Below are 13,030 nucleotides of genomic sequence, written 5' to 3'. Positions count from 1 at the left end.
ATTTCACTATAAAGTATGGTGCTAATGCTATATGCTGTAATGATAGAAGATACCATTTGATAGAAAACTAGAGACTTCAGTGTCTTATACTGAGATGACCTTCAAGAAAAATAGTGTAAGAGACCTGGGTGTCAGTGTTGAAGAGGATACTCCCTAGCGCTTGGCAGGGCTCTGCTTGGCCTTGACAGTGCTGAGGCAGCGGTAACCACTTCCTTACTCTGACTGGGTGTTGAGCAGGCCTAATGCAATTGGCCTACTGAGTAAAGACACCGGGGTTTGAAATTAATAACTGACTGTGAAGCAATGAGCAAATTAAAAGTGCTGTGATAGTACTCAGTTCCATTTTGCTTTCTCTGTTATATTATCTGTCAAATACTTTCACATAGTACAGCAAATCAACTCTCTCAACCATTTTCCTCTGGATCTAACAGTAAAACCCATTCCTGGGCATTAATTAATATTTATTATTAGCACTTTACTTCTCTCTGTAGCCTTAAAGCCCTTTATCAACATTTCATTATCAATCTGGACAGTCACCATGTCTCCCATATTTTTAGGAAGATAGCTGTGAACCAGATGGCAGACTGGGAACTAAGTAGTCTTGCAAAGAAAGAAAAAAATTCCGAGCTCTGGTTTAGAAAGACAGCAGGTGCCAACTAAAAAGTCAAACTCAAGCTGGTTCTTGTTGGATTTCTATCCACTGAACCTCTCTCATTCAGCAACAGCAACGGTCACAACAATGAACAAACGAAAACAAAACACTTGCATTTTGTACTAATTAATGACTAGACTCACCTAATTTTCAACACGGTCTTTTGGGAATCATTTGTCACCTGCTGAATCTTTCCTTCAGGCGCTCTTCTCTGACTTAAAATTTGATGTTTACCAATAAGGGCTTGGCCAATATTTTATAATTAGTATAAATGGTGTATAACCTTTAAAAATTGTGAATTACTATATTATACATATGTAACTTATAGAATATTTTACATCAACTATACTTCAATAAAAATAAAATATAAAAAAATAAAATTTAATTAAAAAAATCTTTGAACAAATGGAGAATAAAAATTTTTAAAAATCTGTCTTGGAAGAAAAAAGAAAGCTAATGGAAAACTGAGTATCACATTTACTATAGATAAACACAATAATGAAAAAAAATTTTAATAAGATAAACACATTTAATGTTAAATAAAAGGGCTTGGGACAAATAAATATACTGTAATTTCTTAGGAGCTTGGGTTTTGTGTAAATCATGATATAATTAAAAGCTCTAAATCTTCTGCTAAAACCCATTCTAATTATCTTGCAGACTGGCACTCTCACAGAAGATGGACTGGACCTCTGGGGGACTGTTCCTACTGCTGACAACTGGTAGGCCCTTTAGCGAAGACGGAGTGTGTGATTGGTGGGGCTACCCAGGTGACACTTCAGTTCATCCTTCTTGTGTTGAGGGATGAATCTCACATAAAATATGCATAATAATTGGCTGGTACCAGTTCCCCATTAGTCTAACATGCTAAATTAAATGAGTTCTAAGTTCAGAATCAGACGGGGAAAGTAGGTCTTCAAACTCCACATGAAAAATGGAATAGAATAAAGTGGATGATTAGGTAGTTGAATGAATAAAACAAAAAAGCAAAGAGTGAAATCAGGACTATGCTTAATTAAAAACCGCACAGACTTCCTGGGCGGCTTGTGAGGTAGGAAATCCAGAAAGGAAAACCTCCATCTCCCCCAATCATGGAGTTCACACTCTAGTGCGATAAAAGTTGCGAATGCACCCACCTTCAGTGGACTACACAGGCCAGGAAAAGAATTATGATTAAGGTACAGATAACAGGATACAGAGAAGACATAATAAAGACTGCTTGATAAAAAAAACAAAAAACAAAAAACCACATTTCTGATTTTTATAATAACATAGTGGATAAAAGGTAGAAATTCATTTTGAAAATGAATGGATCAAGGAATACCACCTGGAGGAGATAGCATTTGAGATAGGTTTTGAAGGGGTAATGGCTAGAATTTTTACAGACGTGGTTTAAAAACTGGCACTAGGGAGCAGAGGGGGCAATCTCATAAACACAACCCTAGAACAGAGCTAGAGACAGGAGAGACTGCCCATCTTCACAGAGTGCCCCCGAGCTCCGTTTCTTGCAGGGCTGGGAACTGTCTTCTCAGTCAGAGTGGAGATGCCTCTGCTCTTAAGCTCTGGGTACCCCACCTGGGCTCCAAACTCTGGCTGAGGCTGCTGTTATTGAAGGAATCATGCAGGGGATCTCCAGGATAGTGACGGGACTGGGTGCAGCAATGGCACAAGGGAACAGCAGTCAGGCAGTGTGACGTTGCAGAAGATACCTGGCTTCTAGCCCTATTCATGTGTCTCTGCTTCTGGCTGCTCCGATGCCCAGGCCTGGATCCCAGGCCTTTGTCCAGACAGGTAGGGCCTCTACTGGCCAGAGCAGTGAAAAGGGAAAGGGATGTTTGCAGTTTCCACCCCTTCTCTCCCTCCTTTGCCCCTGGTACTCTGAAACTTTGGGGGAAGTAGAAACCACTAGAAACAATTATTATTTACCTCTAAGATGGGCGGAGAGAAGGTAAGGCAAGCCAGTCTGCTGTCAAATACAGGCGAAGGCCAAAGGGCCAATTAGTGAGAACTATTTGAGCCCATGCCTGCTTTTACTTGAAGAAGAAAGGAGCCAGCAGGCAGGCTTCCTTTCCATCCCTGCTATCCCATTGGCCTGAAGACTTCTTGCCTGGGTTGGGTGGCTTTGCAGAAGCAGCTTTGTAGTTCTCAGGTGTCAGCTCTGAGCCTTCCCACAATGTGCCTTCCTGCAACACTGCCACCTTGTGGGCTGGCGGCAGGCAAGCTGACAAAAGCCCCTGTGATTATACCCAAGTACTCTACTCGGAATGTATCATACAGGGCATGGGGAGGTATTGAAGCTTTTGAGCATAGGGGTTAGGTATTATTGAAGCTTATGTTAATAAGATTTTAAGCGGCAGGGTGTGCAAAATGATTTTGTTGAAGATCTTAACTTACTAATGATCTTCTCTACCAGTTTCCAGGAAGTCCACAGCTTTGCCTCCGGTAAGGCTCTGCCCTGGGGCCCACTGTGTGTGGCCATGGCCAGCTGCCACTCTCTGATCCTTCTCGACAGGACCATCCAGGGAGACCCACTGGACCTCAAAATGTTTGAGGGCACAGCTTGAGTAAGGTGATTATTTCTTGGCTCTACTGAATGAGGAAAACTGGAAGAAATGCTTACCGGGAGTGCCAAGGCATTTCTAACTTTGGTTGAAACCCAGAGAAGATTCATAATGATATGTGAATGAGGGTCTGATCCTACCTGAATTTCCCAGTCCCTGCTCTAAGACTCTGTTAACTAGTGCAACATGAAATAGAGTTCCATGATCAAATAAATATGAGAACTGCTGTTTAAACAAAGATAAGCTGATTTCTTTAATATACTCTGGTGCAGTGTGAATATTCAAGAGGGAATATAATACGCAGCATTTACTAAACCTATTTCACCACAGAAAACCTTGACAGGCCAAAACATGGTACAAAACACTCTTGGAGAAACACTAGTCTAAAGCAGTACTGTTAATACAGTAGCCACTAGCCACGTTGGCTATTGAGCACATGAACTGTGGGTATCATCTAAGGAACTGGATTTTAAATTTTATTTATTTTAACTAATTTAAATTTAAATAGCCACAAGTGGCCGGTAGCTACTGTACTAGACAGTATGGTTCTCAAAACCAAAATGGAGATCCCTCAATCCAATGGGTTCGGTTTCCTGAGGTGAGTGTAGATGACAGCTGAAGGTTATAAGACCCCCCTGGTGACTGTCATGACACAGTGGGAAACCTCTTGACTCCGCCACTCTCTAGATGCAAGACCCCAAATCCAGAACAAGATTCTGAGTCATTACCTCATCTGCGCATTTGGATAATAATGCCTCATTCAGGAGCACGTTGAGACTGTGAGCCTGAAGGGGCTGCATGTATTGTTAAGTGCCCAAACAATGCAGAGTATTCATTCATTCATTAGTTAGTTAATTAACTACATTGTTCTGCCCTCCAAAAAAATGTTCTAAAGCTACTTACAGTGACACACAAAATACAGGACAGCATCTAAACAAAGTTGTAAAGGAATGAAAACAAACGATTGTAGGGACATGGAGAACACCTCACAAAGAGGCTAATTCAAAGATTTATTGTAGGAAAATTGTAGCTTTCTAGAGGCCAAAGTAATAAAAGGCGAAACCTGGTAAACAGGGAAATTTCTGATATCAGTAAATTAAAATGAGAGCATTTGCTGTGGAGAAATGCTTGATATTGTTGACTGAAAAAAAATTCACAACCTAAAAGTTGAGAGTTATGTTTTATTTGGCAGACAAAACTGAGGACTTAAGCCCAGGACACAGCATCTCGGATAATTCTGACGGACTACAAGAGGCAAGTTGGGGGGAGGGGGAGCCAGGATACACAGGAGTTTTTGCAACAAAGACCAGGTAGTCAAATCAAAAGATTACTGTTAATTAAAGGCAACCAGATATCTCAAGTTAAGGAATTTAGCACTTTTCTATGTATGGGAAAATACAAGAGTCTGGGCTCACTGAAATCATTCCTTTGATATGTACCTCAACTCTCTGGGGTCAGCATCCTGTGTTTTCTCATCCTGAGTCTCCTCAGGGTGCACTGTCACGGGTGCCTGCAGTGGCTGACTGCTAGATGGCGGGCATCCTGTTTCTATCCCGAGTTCCCTGAGGGCTCACCATCTAGGCAGCTGTAATGTGATGGCTTGATGGCTCCAATGTCCTTTGTTTGCTGATATGGCAGGAAATATTTTTTATTCACAATATATGGGCAAGACTAAAATCACTTTTCTGGATCTTAATGGAGAGGAATCAGTGTAATTTTTATAAACAAGGTCCTTACCAGCATCATTGGTGCTGACACAGTGAGGAGTTGCACATGGTCATTATTGCTGTTATGTGACTTTGATCCTGGCTCTAACAGTGCCCCCTTCTCCAATGGAGGAGGCTTGATCTCTTTGTACAACTAACATACAAATTGGGGTCTTATGTGGGGACATAAATCTATAGCATTAACTCTGTAACTACTGTCTTTAAGACCAGTTATATCCACCCCAAGCAAAGAAAGTGCAAATTGTTCATTGAGTTTAAAGCTGGATGAGAGTCTCTAGTTAAATATCTTTTGGTAGTTCCTTTCACTGAATATAACGGAGAGGGAAAATGTCCTTATAGAATCTAAGAATATTAGCACTAGAAGGGATGTCAGGATATTTTTCAGAAGAAATTGAGATCAGCAGAAATGAAGTGACGTCTCCAAGGTTGAACAAGTAAGTGATAGAGCAGAAACAAGATGTTGTCTCCTATTTTCTGACTTGTGCTATTTATATATCTGACTGCCTTTACCATATTTTAGCTTAATATTGGTTTCTCAGATGGTATAACTTATACTGTTGTAACACCCAAAGATACAAATTATTTTCAAATAGGCTTTCTAATTTGCTAGCAGCTAACTTGTAACTCTCTAGCTAACCAATTAAGCTAGTAGCATAGATAGAGCATAAGAAATAGTATCATGTTTATCTCAAGACTCAACCCTCTGTCATCTGAGAGCTAGTGTGCTCAGGTATATTGGAGAGTAGATCTCCACTTAAACCCTCATCCATTTACAAGACATGCCTTTTAGGAAGAGCCAATGTGCTGTAGTTAGCACTTCCTCCACCAATTACTACTTAAAATGTAGTCACAATAATTCTGGCTTTTTGACATTTTACAATAAGGTCCTTAATATAAATCAACACAACAGAAATTTGACAATGATGGTATTAAGATAATTGGCCTGCAAGAGGAAATACATGAAAAGGGCTTTGAAAAGATTAAAGTGCTATACAGATGAGAGATCTTTCTTTCTTATTATTTTTCTCTAAGGAATCTTATGAATGTTTTCATTTTAAAACAGATAATGGAAGATTGCAATGTAGACTACTGCAAATTTGGGATATCAGTTTCCAACATAAGAATAAAACCAGGACCAAAAACCAGTTGGGTATGATTTGCTTTTTTAAAATTATATAAATATTCCCCCTTAAAACTGGTGAAATTCCCCTGACTTTTACATATTTTTATATTCCTATTATCCATGGCCAGTTTGCTAACTGACCATGGATAATAGGAATATAAAAATATTATCCATGGTCAGTTTGCTCATGGTCAGTATCCGTCAGTTTGCTCATTCCTTCATTCCTGAATTTATCCATTAATTTATTCAGCAAACACTCATGAGGTACCTATGTATGCTCGAGCCCTGTGCTAAGTGCTAAGGCATAAAGTGATTTCAAAACTGGACATGCTGGGAGGGACCTTCAAGATGGCGGAGAAGTAAGACATGGAGATCACCTTCTTCCCCACAAATACATCAAAAATACATCTACATGTGGAACAACTCCTACAGAACACCTACTGAACGCTGGCAGAAGACCTCGGACTTCCCAGAAGGCAAGAAATTCCCCATGTACCTGGGTAGGGCAAAAGAAAAAACAGAGACAAAAGAATAGGGATGGGAGCTGCATCTCTGGGAGGGAGCTGTGAAGGAGGAAATGTTTCCACACACTAGGAAGCCCCTTCACTGGCGGGGACAGGGGATGGCGGGGTGGGGGTGTGGGGGGAAGCTTCGGAGCCATGGAAGAGAGCGCAGCAACTGGGGCGCAGAGGGCAAAGCGCAGAGATTCCCGCACAGAGGACCAGTGCCGACCAGCACTCACCAGCCCGAGAGGCTTCTCTGCTCGCCCGCCGGGGCGGGTGGGGGCTGGGAGCTGAGGCTCGGGCTTCGTAGGTCAGATCCCAGGGAGAGGACTGGGGATGGCGGCGTGAACACAGCCTGAAGGGGGCTAGTGCACCACAGCTAGCCGGGAGGGAGTCCGGGAGAGTCTGGACCTGCCTAAGAGATAGAGACCATTATTTCATGGTGCACGAGGAGAGGGGATTCAGAGCACTGCCTAAACCAACTCCAGAGAAGGGCACGAGCCGTGGCTATCAGCGTGGACACCAGAGACAGGCATGAAACGCTAAGGTTGCTGCTGCAGCCACCAAGAATCCTGTGTGCAAGGGCACGTCACTCTCCACACACACCCTCCCCAACCCGGAAGGCTGGGCAGCCCACCACTGATAGGGTTCCGTGATCCAGGGACAACTTCCCAGGGAGAACACACAGCGTGCCTCAGGCTGTTGCAACATCATGCTGGCCTCTGCTGACACAGGCTCACCCTGCATTCCAATTATAACTACCATACCCTTCCCTCCCCTCTGGCCTGAGTAAGCCAGAGCCCCCTAATCAGCCGCTGCTTTAACTCTGTCCTGTCTGGGTGGGAACAGATGCCTGAGGGCAACCTACATGCAGAGGTGGGGCCAAAACCAAAGTTGAACTCCAGGAGCTGTGCGGACAAAGAAGACAAAGGGAAATTTCTCTGTGCAGCCTCAGGAGCAGTGGATTAAATCCCCACAATCAACTTGATGTACCCTGCATCTGTGGAATACCTGAATAGACAATGAATGAATCATCCCAAAACTGAGGTGGTGGATTTTGGGAGCAGCTGTAGACTTAAGGTTTGCAGTTTCTGATTTTTACGTTTATCTTAGTATCGTTTTTAGCGCTTGTTATCATTGGTGGTTTTGTTTATTGGTTTGGTTGCTCTCTTCTTTTATTTAATTATTATTACTTTTCAATTTTTTCATTTTAATAATTAAATTTTTTTTATTTTAATAATTTTATTTTTTAAATTTATTATTATATTTTTCTTTCTTTTTTTCTCCTTTTTCTTCTGAGCCATGTGGCTGATAGGGTCTTGGGGCTCTGGCCTGGTGTCAGGCCTGAGCCTCTGAGGTGGGAGAGCCGAGTTCAGAACTGGACCACCAGAGACATCCTGGCCCCACGTAATATCAATTGACGAGAGCTCTCCCAGAGATCTCCGTCTCAACGCTAAGACCCAGCTCCACCAATTGGCCAGCAACCTCCAGTGCTGGACGCCCCATGCCAAACAACTAGCAAGACAGGAACACAACCCCACCCATTAGCAGAGAGGCTACCTAAAGTATTACTAAGTTCACAGATACCCCAAAACACACCACAGGACACGGTCCTGCCCACGAGAAAGACAAGATCCAGCCTCACCCACCAGAACACAGGAACCAGTCCCCTCCACCAGGAAGCCAACACAAGCCACTGAACCAACCGTACCCCCTGGGGGCACACACCAAAAACAATGGGAACTATGAACTTGCAGCCTGTGAAAAGGAGACCCCAAACACAGTAAGCTAAGCAAAATGAGAAGACAGAGAAATATGCAGCAGATGAGGGAACAAGGTAAAAACCCACCAGACCAAACAAATGAAGAGGAAATAGGCAGTTTACCTGAAAAGAATTCAGAGAAATGATAGTAAAGATGATCCAAAATCTTGGAAATAGAATGGAGAAGACGCAAGAAACGTTTAACAAGGACCTAGAAGAAATAAAGAGCACACAAACAATGATGAACAACACAATAAATGAAATTAAAAATTCTCTAGAAGGAATGAATAGCAGAATAAATGAGGCAGAAGAACAGATAAGTGACCTGGAAGATAAATAGTGGAAATAATTACCCCGAACAGCTGATCTTTTAGCAGAAACTCTGCAAGCCAGAAGGGAGTGGCAGGACATATTTAGAGTGATGAAAGGGAAAAACCTACAACCAAGATTACTCTACCCAGCAAGGATCTCATTCAGATTTGATGGAGAAATTAAAACCATTACAGATAAGCAAAAGTTAAGAGAATTCAGCACCACCAAACGAGTTTTACAACAAATGCTAAAGGAACTTCTCTAGGCAGGAAACACAAGAGAAGGAAAAGTCCTACAAAAACAAACTCAAAACAATTAAGAAAATGGTAATAGGAACATACATATCGATAATTACCTTAAACGTAAATGGATTAAATGCTCCAACCAAAAGACATAGACTGTCTGAATGGGTACAAAAACATGACCCCATATATATGCTGTCTACAAGAGACCCACTTCAGACCTAGGGACACATACAGACTGAAAGTGAGGGGATGGAAAAAGATATTCCATGCAAATGGAAATCAAAAGAAAGCTGGAGTAGCAATTCTCATATCAGAAAAAAATAGACTTTAAAGATTATTACAAGAGACAAAGAAGGACACTACATAGTGATCATGGTATCAATCCATGAAGAAGATATAACAATTGTAAATATTTATGCACCCAACACAGGGAACCTCAATACATAAGGCAAATGCTAACAGCCATAAAAGGGGAAGTTGACAGTAACAGAATAACAGTAGGGGACTTTAACAACCACTTTCAGCAATGGACAGATCATCCAAAATGAAAATAAATAAGGAAACAGAAGTTTTAAATGACACATTAAACCAGATGGACTTGATATATACAGGACATTCCATCCATAACAACAGAATACACTTTCTTCTCAAGTGCTCATGGAACATTCTCCAGGGTGGATCATATCATGGGCCACAAATCAAGCCTTGGTAAATTTAAGAAAATTGAAATCATACCAAGTACCTTTTCCAACCACAAAACTATAAGACTAGTTATCAATTATAAGAAAACAAAAACTGTAAAAAGTACAAAAACATGGAGGCTAAACAGTATGCTACTAAATAACTAAGAGATCTCTGAAGAAATCAAAGAGGAAATTTAAAAATATCTAGAAACAAATGACAATGAAAACACGATGATGCAAAACCTGTGGGATGCAGCAAAAGCAGTTCTAAGAGGGAAGTTTATAGCAATACAATCCTACCTCAAGAAACAACACACATCTCAAATAAACAACCTAACCTTGCACCTAAAGCAATTAGAGAAAGAAGAACAAAAAATCCCCAAAGTTAGCAGAAGGAAAGAAATCATAAAGATCAGATCAGAAATAAATGAAAAAGAAATGAAGGAAACAATAGCAAAGATCAATAAAACTAAAAGCTGGGGGCAGACACCAAAAACAATGGGAACTTGTTCTTTGAGAAGATAAACAAAAGTGATAAACCATTAGCCAGACTCATCAAGTAAAAAAAGGAGAAGACACAAATCAACAGAATTAGAAACGAAAAAGGAGAAGTAACAACTGACACTGCAGATATACAAAGGATCATGAGAGATTACTACAAGCAACTATATGCCAATAAAATAGACAGCCTGGGGCTTCCCTGGTGGTGCAGTGGTTGAGAGTCCGCCTGCCGATGCAGGGGACACGGGTTCGTGCCCCAGTCCGGGAAGATCCCACATGCCATGGAATGGGTGGGACCATGAGCCATGGCTGCTGAGCCTGCACGCCCGGAGCCTGCGTGTCTGGAGCCTGTGCTCCGCAACGGGAGAGGCCACAACAGTGAGAGGCTGGCGTACTGCAAAAAAAAAAAAAAAAAAAAGGAAAGTGGACAACCTGGAAGAAATGGACAAATTCTTAAAAAACACAAACTTCTGCAGCTGAACCAGGAAGAAATAGAAAATATAAACAGACAAATCACAAGCACTGAAATTGACACTGTGATTTAAAATCTTCCAACAAACAAAAGCCCAGGACCACATGGCTTCACAGGCGAATTCTATCAAACATTTAGAGAAGAGCTAACACCTATCCTTATCAAACTCTTCCAAAATATAGCAGAGGGAGGAACGCTCCCAAACTCATTCTATGAGGCCACCATCACGCTGATACCAAAACCAGACAAAAAAAAAGAAAACTACAGGCCAATATCACTGATGAACATAGATTCAAAAATCCTGAAGAAACTACTAGCAAACAGAATCCAACAGCACATTAAAAGGATCATACACTATGATCAAGTAGGGTTTAATCCCAGGAATGCAAGGGTTCGTCAATATACACAAATCAATCAATGTGATAAACCATATTAACAAACTGAAGGAGAAAAAACATATGATAATCTCAATAGATGCAGAAAAATCTTTCAACAAAATTCAACACCCATTTATGACAAAAACTCTCCAGAAAGTAGGCATACAGGGAAGCTACCTCAACATAATAAAGTCCATAAATGACAAACCCACAGCCAACATCCTTCTCAATGGTGAAAAACTGAAACAATTTCCTCTAAGATCAGGAACAAGACAAGGTTGCCCACTCTCCCCATTATTATTCCACTTAGTTTTGGAACTTTTAGCCACAGCAATCAGAGAAGAAAAAGAAGTAAAAGGAATCCAAATCAGAAAAGAAGAAGTAAAACTCTCATTGTTTGCAGATGACATGGTACTATACACAGAGAATCCAAAAGATGCTACCAGAAAACTACAAATTAAGGAAACAGTCCCGTTTACCATTGCAAAAAAAAGAATAAAATATCTAAGAATAAACCTACCTAAGGAGACAAAAGACCTGTATGCAGAAGACTATGACACTGATGAAAGAAATTAAAGATGATACAAACAGATGGAGAGATATACCATGTTCTTGGATTAGAAGAATCAACATCATGAAAATGACTATACTACCCAAAGCAATCTATAGATTCAATGCAATTACTATCAAACTACCAATGGCATTTTTCACAGAACTAGAACAAGAAATTTCACAATTTGTATGGAGAAACAAAAGACCCTGAATAGCCAAAGCAAGCTTGAGAAAGAAAAACGGAGCTGGAGGAATCAGGCTCCCTGACTTCAGACTATACTACAAAGCTACAGTAATCAAGACAGTATGGTACTGGCACAAAAACAGAAATATAGATCAGTGGAACAGGATAGAAAGCCCAGAGAAAAATCCACAAACATATGGTCACCTTATCTTTGATATAGGAGGCAAGAATATACAATGGAGAAAAGACAGCCTCTTCAATAAGTGGTGCTGGGAAAACTGGACAGCTACATGTGAAATCATGAAATTACAACACTTCCTAACACCATGCACAAAAATAAACTCAAAATGTATTAAAGACCTAATTGTAAGACTGGACACTATAAAACTCTGAGGGAAAACATAGGAAGAACACTCTATGACATAAATCACAGCAAGATCCTTTTTGACCCACCTCCTAGAGAAACGGAAATAAAAACAAACAACCCAATACAAAAATGAGCAGAAGACCAAAATAGACATTTCTCCAAAGAAGATACACAGATTGCCAATAAACACATGAAAGGATGCTCAACATCACTAAGCATTAGCGAAAGGTAAGTCAAAACTACAATGAGGTATCACCTCACACCGCTCAGAATGACTATCATCAAAAAATCGACAAACAATAAATGCTGGAGAGGGTGTGGAGGAAAGGGAACCCTCTTGCACTGTTGGTGGGAATGTAAATTGATACAGCCACTGTGGAGAACAGTATGGAGGTTCCTTAAAAAACTAAAACTAGAACTACCATATGACCCAGTAATCCCACTACTGGGCATATATCCTGAGAAAACCATAATTCAAAAAATGTTCATTGCAGCACTGTTTACAATATCCAGGACATGGAAGCAACCTACGTGTCCATTGACAGATGAATGGATAAAGAAGATGTGGCACATATATACAATGGAATAGTACTCAGCCATTAAAAGAAACGAAATTGAGTTATTTGTAGTGAAGTGGATGGACCTAGAGTCTGTCATACAGAGTGAAGTAAGTCAGAAAGAGAAAAACAAATACTATATGCTAACACATATATATGGAATCTAAAAAAAGAAAAAAAATGTTCTGATGAACCTAGGGACAGGACAGGAATAAAGATGCAGATGTAGTGAATGGACTTGAGGACACAGGGAAGGGGAAAGGTAAGCTGGGACGAAGTGAGAGAGTGGCATGGACATATATACACTACCAAATATAAATAGATAGCTAGTGGGAAGCAGCCGCATAGGAGATCAATTGGTGCTTTGTGTCCACCTAGAGGGGTGGGATAGGGAGGGTGGGAGGAAGATGCAAGAGGGAGGGGATATGGGGATACATTCATACGTATAGCTG

The 13,030-nt window shown here is 40.8% G+C and overlaps 1 protein-coding gene across 1 annotated transcript in view; it reads left to right on the top strand.

Annotated features, from left to right (window-relative positions):
- ATP13A5 (ATPase 13A5) overlaps nt 1–13,030 on the top strand; it is a 94,328-nt gene that overhangs the window by 36,255 nt on the left and 45,043 nt on the right. Inside the window, 3 exon segments of the mRNA XM_024124185.3 lie at nt 1,313–1,374; nt 3,066–3,216; nt 6,004–6,090. Of these exon segments, the coding sequence (XP_023979953.3) occupies nt 1,313–1,374; nt 3,066–3,216; nt 6,004–6,090 (300 nt within the window).

The sequence above is a fragment of the Physeter macrocephalus genome, chromosome 1 (genome assembly GCF_002837175.3).
Source record: "Physeter macrocephalus isolate SW-GA chromosome 1, ASM283717v5, whole genome shotgun sequence".
Classification (NCBI taxonomy): Eukaryota; Metazoa; Chordata; class Mammalia; order Artiodactyla; family Physeteridae; genus Physeter; species Physeter macrocephalus.
This window is presented reverse-complemented; position numbering and strand designations above follow the sequence as displayed.